The following is a 12,632-nucleotide window of genomic DNA, read 5'->3' as shown; positions in this document are numbered from 1 at the left end:
CTAACGGTGTTATATGGTCCCCGCCATAGCTCAAGCGCTTAATCGCCGGCTTCCCACCACGGCGGCCCGGGTTCGATCCCGGGTCTAGTCAAGTGGGATTTGTGGTGGACAAAGTGGTGCTAGGGCAGGTTTTCTTCGAGCACTTCGGTGTCCCCTGCCAATCTTCATTCCACCAAATTCTCCATCATCATAATCACCCGGGGCAGGTAAAATAGGCCAATCAGTGGCCGCCGTGCCCAGTGGACCCAGTTGGACTCTACCCCCCACTAAGAGAAACGGTGTTATATCCCATTAGTCGGAAGTGCCAAAGTGTTCTCTACACCAACTCGTCTCTGAACCATCCGAATTTTGTACAAACTTATGCCGAACTACACATCCATGTCCAAGAACTTAGGACTGATAGTTGTAGAGATTACAAAACAAACAGTGTCGGTGCATTCGGCATGTGAACTAAACACAAACATGAGTTCTGTTACAGAGGCGGAGGTTAGACTCAACCAAGTTTACATACATGTGGATTAGAGGAAGACATACCGGTTCAAGAGTCCAGCTTTTTCTTCTGCGAAACATATTTCCAAGCGCCATTTCGGTGATGTCACTTAATACTTCAACAAGAAATATTCCAACACCATATCGAAAGTAACACACTTCTTCAGTCGAATTCTAAACACTTCCTCAAGCACTTCAGCACATCTATAGTATTACACACACAAACAAAAAGTAATACAGACATGACTGACAGATACCCTACACCACACTCCATGTTTGAAAGTAACATCTGTACAAATATTGGAAGAAACGAAGCCAGCAGAATACAAACTTCGATAGTGTTGTAACCTGAATTCACACCCTACATAACCTTGTCGAAGTGGGTCTACTGGAATTACAGAAAAATCATATGACTTATTGGAATATTCATTTTTACTTAGTACCTAGTACAGAGACTGTGACGCTATAAAACGACATTTTAAGTTCATGTTAGTTAAGATTAATTCCACCACAACACGTCTGAGCCATTAACTGTGTAAGTTGTAGTGTTACATACATATATCGAAACGTACTAAGCTAGCACCTAGCAGTGCCCAACACTTACACAATACTAAGCCAGGACATAGTATGCTCCATGAGTTGGGTGTGGGATCATGGAGGGAGGGCACGCTCTACCCTCAGAGGGGTAAGCATATAAACACTCGCCGTACTTGGCACCTCTTCAAAGAGCACTATAATGTTATATTAGTCTTATCGAAAACTTCAGTGGATCTATCAGTTAATTAGTTTGCTGCTATTATCAATTGACCTTAAGAGACGATGGGTACTGTAGGTGGTTTACCTACCAATCAGTTACTTAATATTTCTCTGACTCAATAACGGGGGTGTCCAAGCATATCACAAGGACATTTCAGAAGGCGGCAACACATTTCCATTTGCTGGGCCACAGATCCAGAGGTCCCGGGTTCGATTTCCGGCGCTACAAGATTTTCTTTGAAGTTGTGGGTCTGGAACGGGGTCCACTCAGCCTCGTGAGGATAATTGAGGAGCTACCTGAATGGAAAAGTAGCGGCTCCGGTCTAGAAAGCCGAAATTAATGGCCGTGGGGAACCGTTGCGCTGACCACGCGACACCCTCTATCCGCAAAAGTTGGGCACCAACTATGCCGACAAGCGGCGGTCAATCGGTAGGTATAATTCGCTTGCGGACTAAAGGCAATGGAGTGTTCACAACATTATGAAAAAAAAGCAAGATCTCGTCATTAAACCACTCAATGTCCAGTTACAGTTATACAAGGAAGAAAATTTAACTGCAATATTTCAATCGCCACACTTTACGCATTTCTCAAGACGGTAAAATAAACTCCGTTCATTCAAAAACTAACAGACGCTAAGCAAGTCAATAAATTCCATTTTTCTTTTTTGGAACCGGCAAGTTTATCGCCGTATTCACAACAGACCTGGAACCTATCCTAGGCCAGATGGACCTACCCTACTTATTCACATCCTATTTCTCTGTGATTCTTTTTAATATTATCTTTCTATTAATTCCCAGATATTCAAAGTAGCGTCTTCCCTTCCGATTTTCTCATTTCTATTGGGGGGGGGTGTCTACCATGCGTGTTACATGTGTAAGAAAGCGTCGGTTAAAATAAACTAGCGTCAAATAACTTCATACAACGTGGCTTTTTAAAACGTTCCAAACTGAACACATTAGTAAGTCGGCAGTGCAGAATACTTGTGATAACTATCATTATCATTTCAATAGCCGGCAGGCTCGCTTTCCACACATCGGAAATCATTACAGTGCAAGGTCAACTAGCAAATAAAAAGTAATGACGAAACGAGGGATATGATGCAACACAACCAATGACCACTTTTCCCACAAGCAGAACAGAACACGACTGAAGAATCTGAGAAACATTTTCATAATTCTGTTACCAATCACGTGTTCCGATTCGATTCCAAACGCTATCAACACTGAACGATTCTCAAAAAAAAAAAAACTATATTGAAGGCGATCAGTCACTGGCTTCATAACGCGGCGGCCCGGGTTCAAGCACAGGTCAGGTCATATGGGATTTGTGGTGGACAAAGTGGCACTGGGGCAGTTTTCTCAGACTACTTCGGTTTCCCCTGCCAATTCTCATTCCACCCACTGCTCCACATTCATCATCTATCATCCGGGGCCGGTACAATAGGCCAATTAGTGGCCGACGTGGACTCAGTCTTACCCCAACCGAAGAAACTAAAAAACAACTAATATTGAAAAATACAGCCTGTAAGTACTGTGCAGACATTCTCACATCTGCAGCATATGACAATGAAAATAACAGCGCCTCACCCATCCAATATTACAAGGAGCCGTATACCTTCTCCCAACAAGACTCGTCCTTATTCAAGTGGAACTAATTACATTTAGCAAGGGCCCAATATGTCCTATAGCAATCCCATCTTGTGGAAAATTTCACGAATCGCTGGAATTTGCAATTACTCCTCTTACAATCCTGGAGATAATTAGACTGACAGCTTAGATTAATTAACACTCATTCTGCATGACGAAGAGCTTCATTGAGATTCGTTCCTCTTTCGAAGACGAAAATTAGACGGTTAAGGGTGAATGGAGTGCCCTACCACTATCATAAAGAACCGTCATTTGTATCTTAATAACTCCTTCAGAATACCGTTTCTTGGCTTTCTATGATTGTAGTAATGGAGTTTACTGCTGTAACATAACCATCCACAAAAATGGTAAGGTAAAGTTATCCCTGTAACCTGCCGTAGAGGCCCATACGGTTGTGAGACGTCGAGGCTCCAACGTTTGCCTAGACAATCGGAGCACAGACGGCGGTAAGGCTATCAGCCTTACGCGCCGGCTGTCTTTCACCCCCAGGAAGATTCCTGGTACTCATTTCTGACTGAGTCGACCCCAGGGCCATAGCGCGGCTGAAAGGATTAAGTCAATGGAAAAGTCCAATGACGTCGGCGGGATCTGAACCCGCGACCTTCCGGCTTGCAGCACAGTGCCTCAACCAACCACGCTACAGCGCGCCCCGCATGATGCTAAGCCAACTGCTATGTTACTCCTGTACTTGACTAAGAACCGTACAATGAATGTGTAAAGGGTCGGCGACACAGAGCGCTACGCTATGTTCGCTACGTACACTCTGCCACGCAGCTAACATAGGGAACATAGCGTACGTAGCATACGGAAGTCTGTGTGGCCAGTCACATTGGCAATAAAGAGAGATATTTTTCCGTTCCTATAGCGAACATAGCGTATGTAGCGCTCTGTGTGGCCGAACCTTTAGAGAAGAAGCTTTCCACGCATTAAATTCGGCACTAAATGGAGGTCAGTGGCGTGCCGTTTATATCGACACATTCATTTCTCCGACTCTGGCTCAGAGAGCCTGTTTCCTTCCCGCTTATCCACCTGTCGCCCTTCTAATGGTTACCTATCCTCTTTGTGATGTGACCTGGGATGACATCTATCGACCAATCTTCGTGAATTACCTGCGACCCCAAATTCTTTCGGGGTAAGAATGCTCAGCCAACATCTCGTCCTCTTCCTCTTCTGACGGCATGGCGTAAAAACGAAGTTCAACTTCGGACTCTTTCAGTTCTGTTGTTTCGTTATTTTTCTAAAATCTGTCTCGGTCATTTGTGTCCTACACAAGTCTATGGAGCGAATGCCCTTGCCATGCTGTTATCAGATATATTTGTATGCGCGTCAGTCTGCCTTACTGCACGGCAAGGAAAGAATCTCTATGTTCTCGATTGTTTCTGGATGTAGGGCAAGAATGTCCTTATTTGATTTGGTCGAGGCAACTTGAGTTGCTTCTCCTAGGACGGTTTATCTACTCAAGCTTACTGACCGCCTCTGTGACCGAAATTAAAGGCCGAGGGGATTCGTTGCGCTGACCACGCGACATCCTCTATCGGCTAAAGTTGGCACTAACTTTGCCGACAAGCGGCGGTCGCTCGGTCGGTATAGTTCGCTTGAGGACTAAAAACCACGGTGTTTGTTTTGCTTTAGTCTAAGTTCAATGCAATCCCAAGTTGTGTTCAGAAAACTGGTATACTATAAAACGCTCATCTGGTATTCCATTGGTGACAAATGTTTACTCATGATGACAAAATGAGCTCGAGTATATACGTACGTCGTGTAACACATGTTTTAGGATAATTTACGTGAGGAATAAAATGAGTTCAGAAGAGATCATTTATATAAAAACTTCCTTAGTTTACTTTCCCTTTCTTAATGGAAGCATGTCTCTCACTTCGAACTTCTGAACCCGCTGACCATTTTTCACTTGATATGAACGTTATGCTAGGAGAAGCCACCCCAGTAACGACATCGACGGCAAATTTGTGGGGTGTGAGTGATAATTTAGGGTCCGTAAACAATATGTTGCTATACGAACTTGAACCATCTCGAGCATCATTTGCTCTGTGCTTCAAGTCGCTGCTGATGACGCTGCTTCCGATATCAGTTTTCGGTGTCTCTCTTCGTCTGATGCCTACCCTTTGACCTGTCCAGCAAGGGAGGCCCTGCCAGTAGCTACGCTGCCGCTGGTATAGCTCTCAGGGTCCTTGGCATACTCAAACCCCCTCACCACGATAAGGTGGAGACACCAAGGAGGGGGGTCGCAGTACAACTGCGATGTGGAAAGCAAATGGAAAAACTACCACATTATCACTTTTCCTGGATAGTCTCTTTCCAAAAACAGAAGATCGCATTAAGTGGAGAAACTCTTTTGGAAGAGACTGTGGACCTGTCGTCTGACAGATTACTGATGATAATGATGAAACAATATGTGGTAAAAGTCTTCGAAAGACAAAGTAATTTTCCTGTAGGGTGTAAAACGACATAGGGGATGTATGGGATTTTTCTTTTGTCCTCTCTCTGACGGGGATAACCAGCGAACTATTAATGGTAGGAATTTGAATTTCGTTATGGTTATACACTACACATATATCCATACATTACGTACGAAATGCTCTCTGTAAGCCAGCAATTATGAACATGGTGCTGACACGAATGTTTCAGATTAAATCCGACAACTTCGACGGAATCTTCAGTTCACAGACATGACGTAAAACGACAGTAATAAAAGTCACGGATATGCATGGCTAGGAATTCATGCAAAAAGAATTAAGAACGTACCCCAGTATTAAATTCTGGTAATGTTCTTCGTCTCACCCCTTCTGAAAAGAAAAATTTTTTAAATTCCTCTTTTTAGTTCAGCCTTACCGAAGAGCAAACAAACGCTTTACTGCTACGTAAAGCGTTAATATTTTCACAAAAGTAATCTTCAGAATAAACGTGATGACTGTGAGAACGGTTACATTCTTCTGCGGTGACCGCACCGCCTCAGCTTGCTGCGGCCAGCTTTGCCTGCAGTCTTCGCACTGTTTCACAGCATCGCGCCTTAATGAGATGGAGCCACGTCTCCTCTCATGTTACGATGATTCGACGAAGAACTCCCTCCCCTCTGACACTGCCTAACGAGAAATTCTGAAATTGGAATTGGCATTGCCGCTTGCAGATCACAGTTTGGGCATCCACTGTGCGATTCCTACTGAATTCAATGTCACTGCAGAGCACAGCATGATGTCAACACTACCAATACTGATGATGTTTTTGCAGCCGCTAATTCGGATACTTTTATTCTTCAATTACTCTGCGTGAGCTCATCAACCCCTCGTAACTGTCACATCACAGACTCCAAATATTTGCCTAGTTTTGTGCGCTGCGTTCTCTAGACGTTAAAAGCCCTGACTTACATCGCTCAAACATTGCACACAGTCAAGTAAAAAAAAAAAAAGTAAAGCTATTCCTGTAACAGTCCGTGAAGGTCCATAGGGTTGTGAGACATTGGGGGTCCCACGTTTTCTAGAAAATCGGCTCATAGATGGCCGCGCTTTTCTCCCCAGGAAAATTACTTAATTAATTCCTGGTACTCATTTCTGTCAGAGGCTGAGTCGACCTCAGGGCCATAGTGCGGCTGGAAGGATTACGTCAACTGATAAAAATCCAATGACCTGATCGGGACTTGAACCCGTGACCTTCCGGCTTGTAGCATAGTGTCTCAACCAACTACGCTACCGCGTGCCCCACACACTGCACATCGTGTAAGGTAAAAATAGCTTCATAACTTGTACTCTTCTCCACGTATAATTGGCATGAACAGGTCAAGGAGGATGAGGTGGGCAGGGCATCTATCACGAATGGGGAGAAGAGGAATGCATATATGATACTGGGGGNNNTGAGAAGCAAAGAGACCACTGGAAAGACCGACGCGTAGGTGAGTGGACAGTATAAAATGGATCTGAGAGAGATAGCATGGGATGGTATGGATTGGATTGATCTGGTTCAGGATAGGGACCAGTGGAGGGCTCTTGTTCACGGTAATGAACCTTCGGGTTCCATAAAATGCTGGGAAATTCTTGAATAGCTGAACATTTGGCTTCTCCTCAAGAAGGGCTCAGCTGCATAAGTATCATAAGTATAAAATGCTCTGCGTCGCTCATGTATGTTGCCCCGCAGCACAGGCGTGTCAAAGAAGTTGCCGCAAGACCACGGCGATTTGTTTGTAACTCAACATTCAAGTCGACATACGAAAGCCGTGCAGCAGTGAGCCAAAATCAAGCCATAACCGAAAACTGTGGCTTCTAGTCTAGTTTTACAAACCGTAATAAACTCAGCTTCTAGATGCCATTCTTCAAAAATACTGACGCGTTCTCGTCACATATGAGTCTGAGATAAGCCATTTGGAGATTATTAAAACATGAAATTTCGAACTGAACTGAAATGGCTAACGCCCAATGACGTTTCATGAACTTAGTACCGAACTTCGTGTTACTTAAAAGCAGGAAATTTCTAGAATACTTATAAATAACCCCAGCAAATGTTCATGCAAGACCTAGCACCACGAAATTAAAATTTCTTAAAAGAGTCCCACACCTTATGTCATCACACTCCAACCTTGTAGCAATCATAATCGAAGCTTAACTATTCGGTTATCGGATGTTGTGTAGCCACTTATTCATGGAGGTACAGCTATCATTACACGAGATAATAAGACGCAAACGACCTTGCCATACGACCTTAATGACGTCATCAACTGTTACCTCAGTCACGATCTCCGTAACTACGATTCGTTCAAAGTAATATACTCATTACACAATAATTGCATTCATGGTGACGCGGCAATGTCTACTTCACACATTAAGACAGGAGAATAAGGAGTGAACTGTGATACGCATCAGCAACTGTCCACGCTATCAATATTAAGAATAATCGAATATGAATTTATTTTCGATGTACATTTTAATTCCAAATAATATATCCGATCACTATTTTTTTCACGTGACCTAATCCTTCAAGCCGCACTATGGACCCGGGGTCGACTCAGCCTCTTAACAGAAATGATTACCAGGAATCTTCCTGTGGGTAAAGGGCGGCCGGGTTGTAAGGCTGACAACCTTAAAATAAACACATTAAACTGATAATTGTGATCTTTCAGTTTCGTTCCCTTTGTCTTTAAGTATGCATAGAAAGATATGTGATGAACCACGGTGTTTTCTCGTTGAAATAGTTCACGATTCCCAGAAAAATCCCCAATACTTTTAAGTAAGTCCAGTATTGCTTTCGTGGTATTTGTTGTTGCAAATAAGTATTATTTTACTCCCGTTAATTTTCTCACAGCTGACGCAATGCAACACTCCTTACAACTTAACTTCATGGAGCTAAGCCCTTCTTAAGAAAACGCCAGTTGTGCAGCTACTCAACAACTTCTCAATATTTTATAACACCCGAAGGTTTATTCCCGTGTTAACAAGAACCCTACACTAGTTCCTGTCCTGAGTCAGATCAATTCAGTCAATACCAAACCATCCTGTCTAAGATCCATTTTAATATTACCCACATATCTACGGCTTGGTCTACCTGGTGATCTCTTTCCTTCTGGCTTTCCCACCAATATCCTATATGCATTCCTCTTCTTGCCCATTCGTTCTACATGCCCTGCATACATCATCCTCCGTGACTTGATCAGAGAACAGTTGAAGTTATGAAGCTCCTCATTATGCAGGTTTCTCCAACCTCCTGTCACTTCATCTCTCTTGGGTCAAAATATTATCTTCGACACCCTGTTTTCGAACACCCTCAGTCTATATTCCTCTCTTAATGTCATAGATCACGTATCAAACCCATACAAAACCACAAACAAAATTACAATCTTCAAGGAATTCATCGTGTTGTGTTGACTTATACCAACTGTGTGTTTTATCCGTCACAACAAAACTCTCAAAGGTTTGTTCACAGCAAGTGTGTGCAGAACACTATCGAGATCAATAAACTCGTTGCACACAGCTGATGTGAACAAACATCCGAGTGTTGTGTTGTGACGGATAAAACACACAATTTAAACAAAATTATAGTTTTGTATACCGTAATTCTGACGTTTTTAGACAGCAGACGATAAGACGAAAGTTTATGGACTGAACAGTAGCAAGCATTACCTGAATTCTATCTCCTCTTAATTTTCTCTTTAATCAAATTTTCATTTCTTACTGTAGTTCCCAAATATTTGAACTGTGCCAAATTTTCAAAACATCCGTTTGCTATCTTCATATAATGATTTTGCCCTGTATTCTGGTGACGAGACAGCAACACATACTTAGTTTTCTCTGCGTTTAATTCTACACCAAACTCCTTACTAACGTCAATTAAAGTTCGTATGTTTTTCTTTATGGTATCTAAGTTATCACCCAGTAAATTCACATCATCAACATAGACCAGCAACTGACGTGTCCCATTTAATTTGTCCCACCTGGCTTTCCTGGATCTTCCTAATGGCGTATTCTGAAGCAAAGATCAAAATCAGTGGCGATAAAGCATCTCCTTGTTTTAGACCATTTTGGATAGGAAATTATCAGGCACATGTTTGCCTATAAGGACTTTACTATAGGATTCAATTAAACACACTTTAAACCACCTAACTAGTTTCATGGATAGCCCAAACTCCTTGAGGATACTGTACAATACTTCCCTCATAACTGAATCATAGTCCTTCCTGAAGTCTACGAATAGCCAGTGTACTGTCTCATTGTACTCCCATTTCTTCTGCAGTATCTGATAAATAAAAAAAAAACAGATCAGCAGCTGATCTGTTACGACGAAACCCATACTGATGATCCCCAATATTTCATCTATTATTATTATTATTGGAGGGGGTGGATTTCCCCATGCACCGCGACCAGTGGTCTATTGTACGTCCCCCTGTGGTATTCTACCAGTCTCTATACCCTACCGATACTGGTGCGTGCCATCAGTCCTGACTCAGCCAGCGAGTTCGGCCTCTACTGGCTAAGCGGTATCTAGATGCTTCCCCCATCTACCAGAAGCGTTAGAGACTACTGTTGGACGGGAAATGTGCTGAATTTGGCTCAGTGGTCCCAATATTTCATCTATATATGGACTTAACCTTGGGAGGATATTGGATAAAATTTTCCAAATATCAGACCTCTTACCTTGCCTCATGTGGATTCAATTCTCAGATAACACTACTTTTAAGAAGCAGCGACTGGGGAGCGTTTGACAATGAGGTAAAAGAACCTTGCCTTCGATTGTAAAAACAGAACTCCCCAAAATCGAATGTGGTGAAAATCGGATGTACTCTTAACGGATTTGGAATCCAAAATTATACTTCTCCATCCAATTCAAGGCACGACCTAATTTTAGAAGTATTTCATTAAATATTCAACGAATCGGATATGCACTTAAAACTGTTCATATTAATATTTCCCAAGCTGCAGCAGAGATAAGAAGACCGTGACGTTTGCGATGAATTTCTCTGAGCGTACAAATTTGCCATGTCACCTGAAAACCACAAACAGCACACCTCTCTACTCAACACACATAATAAAAGTTAGAATTTATAACAAAGTCTATCGAAATAGCTCCATTACCAAGATTCACACACTCTACAAAGGAAAAATAAAAAAGTAAACGCCAAATACGATTTGAGAGGCCATTCCCGCCCCGTAATGCCCACTTTTTTTTTTAAAAATCATACGGATCTGACACATGACTTTCCTGCCCGAAATTAATGTACCCAACGGACTACAGTAACATTTTTTTTTGTCGCGTACAATGACTTTTGATGACTTTCAATTTTTGAAGGTCATGTAACGAAAATAGCGAAGATTTGTTTCGAAATGCTTATTTACGAAACACGCAGTCAAACTACGATATTAAGCATGGCTGCGATTTGGCCCTAAATATAACTTCTGGTGCGGGCATGCATGTTATCAAACATCATGAGCAAATATCGAACCACCACATCAACTTCAAACACGGTGAAAAAAAGGAGTGGTAGTTTTAAGCATTGTGCCTTTACAACTTTTACCTTAGTCCTTTCTTTTGCATATTAAAATAGAGTAAGCTGTGTTCTGTTACACTACTTTGTGCATCAAGAAAATGGCAGTATTGTTTTAAATATAGAAAACTATCTCAACAGTGAATATAAATGGCAATGGACTTGATTAAAAGTAACAATGCATGTCTTTAGACCGTTCATTTAACAAATGAAACGCAATATGTTTCGAAGCACTAGAACAAACAAACAAAAAAACAAACTCCATGGTTTTTAGTCCGCAAGCGAACTATACCGACCGAGCGACCGCCGCTTGTCGGCGAAGTTAATGCCAACTTCAGCGGAGAGAGGGTGTCGCATGGTCAGTGCAACGGATCCTCACGGCCGTTAATCTCGGTTTTCTAAACCAAAATAAAATAGGTGGAATATAACTGAAAATTAAATTTGCTTGGCAATTGTGTTGATAGTTGACCACTACCAAATCTCATCTAAATCTGATCAGTAATTTAGGAATTATAACATACAGACACAAAAACACAAATCACTCATAGCAGGAATTCTGAAAAATTAACGGATTACACCAAAAGTCTGTGGCACCTGAATTTTCTATTTGAATGAAACTTTATAAAACCATAGGTTAGTATGATATAAGTAGAATTAAGTATTTTGTCTTAAAACTTGATTCTTTTGAAGACAGAGAATGCCGAATTTCATGTTATGATGGCTGTTTCCACATGAGTCATGAAAGTATTAAATTATTCAAAGTAGTGTATTTTCAAAAGTAACGGAGATACCAGGATGGAACTGAAATCATGTGGAACTCATGTAACAAGCTATCAAATGATACATTAAGCTTTTGTTATAATTTGAGCTTTTCATAGTGTAATAAAAGTATACTTGTTAAACTTACTCCCGAATAAAAGCATAAAATTTCCAGTTATATAACATCTGCTGGGTTAAGGACAAGCAAGAGAAAATTTCAGGAGACAGCAGTCACTATTTCCCCTCTGCACAGTGTAAATTTTAACTTGATTTTTCAATGCCCAGCTCAGTTACAACTGTTTGACTACAACGGTGCACATTCAGTCACATCACGTGCTGCCTGTCATTTTACTAAGCCATCCACAGCATCTCAAGGATCTTTCCCATGGCTGGAGGCAAAAAATTCCATGCTGCAGAATTTCCAAAAACTTTTTATGGTTTATAAAATTAAAAAAATGGAGATCTGAGTTGATGCATATATAATAACAATTAAATGAACTATTAGTTGGTCAATAGATCAGTGATACTCCTCTGTTGCATCCTGAACCTTAGAACGGCAATTTTCTATAAAATGTAATAATGCAACACAATCACGTTCATGTAAGCTTTCTTTTTACGTACTGGATTACAACTTGAAGCCTTATTACAACCTACCAAACTGTGAAGATGAAGGGTAGACCACTCATCAACAAGTTCTTCACATGTGACAACAGTAATTAATGTTGGGTGGCATATATTTGTTATTTCATCTCCAGATTCAAAATAGTCCACTGAATAGAGTAATTTGCACACTGCATCATACCGAGGGCAGCATGACCTCTGCATAATTCTACACTTCGTAGCCTACTCAGAATTTTATTTATTCTAAGACTTCTCGGCTGAAATCAGCTGTAAAACGTGCTCCTTGTATCGTAATTTTTATCTTCTGACAAATCACACATACACATATTAAATGGGTTCCCATGCCACGTGCAAGGATGCAGTGTTTTTAATGTAATTC

The 12,632-nt window shown here is 41.4% G+C and overlaps 2 protein-coding genes across 5 annotated transcripts in view; one reads left to right on the top strand and one right to left on the bottom strand.

The window, feature by feature from the left end:
* The window catches only part of LOC111872329 (dynein light chain 1, axonemal), a 63,700-nt gene that overhangs the window by 36,705 nt on the left and 14,363 nt on the right, over window positions 1–12,632 (top strand). The gene's annotated exons all lie outside the window — the stretch shown is intronic.
* LOC111872326 (serine/threonine-protein phosphatase 2A 56 kDa regulatory subunit delta isoform) overlaps window positions 1–12,632 on the bottom strand; it is a 130,019-nt gene that overhangs the window by 108,919 nt on the left and 8,468 nt on the right. The window contains exon 1 of one of the 4 annotated variants that reach the window (XM_023866076.2): window positions 535–1,081. The exons of the other annotated variants lie outside the window; for them this stretch is intronic. Coding sequence (XP_023721844.1) covers window positions 535–585 — 51 coding nt within the window. The 5' untranslated portion in view covers window positions 586–1,081. Of the gene's footprint in view, window positions 1–534; window positions 1,082–12,632 lie in introns of those variants that run through there. 4 annotated transcript variants of the gene reach the window in all.

This window comes from Cryptotermes secundus, unplaced genomic scaffold (genome assembly GCF_002891405.2).
Source record: "Cryptotermes secundus unplaced genomic scaffold, Csec_1.0 scaffold55, whole genome shotgun sequence".
NCBI classification, from domain to species: Eukaryota; Metazoa; Arthropoda; class Insecta; order Blattodea; family Kalotermitidae; genus Cryptotermes; species Cryptotermes secundus.
This window is presented reverse-complemented; position numbering and strand designations above follow the sequence as displayed.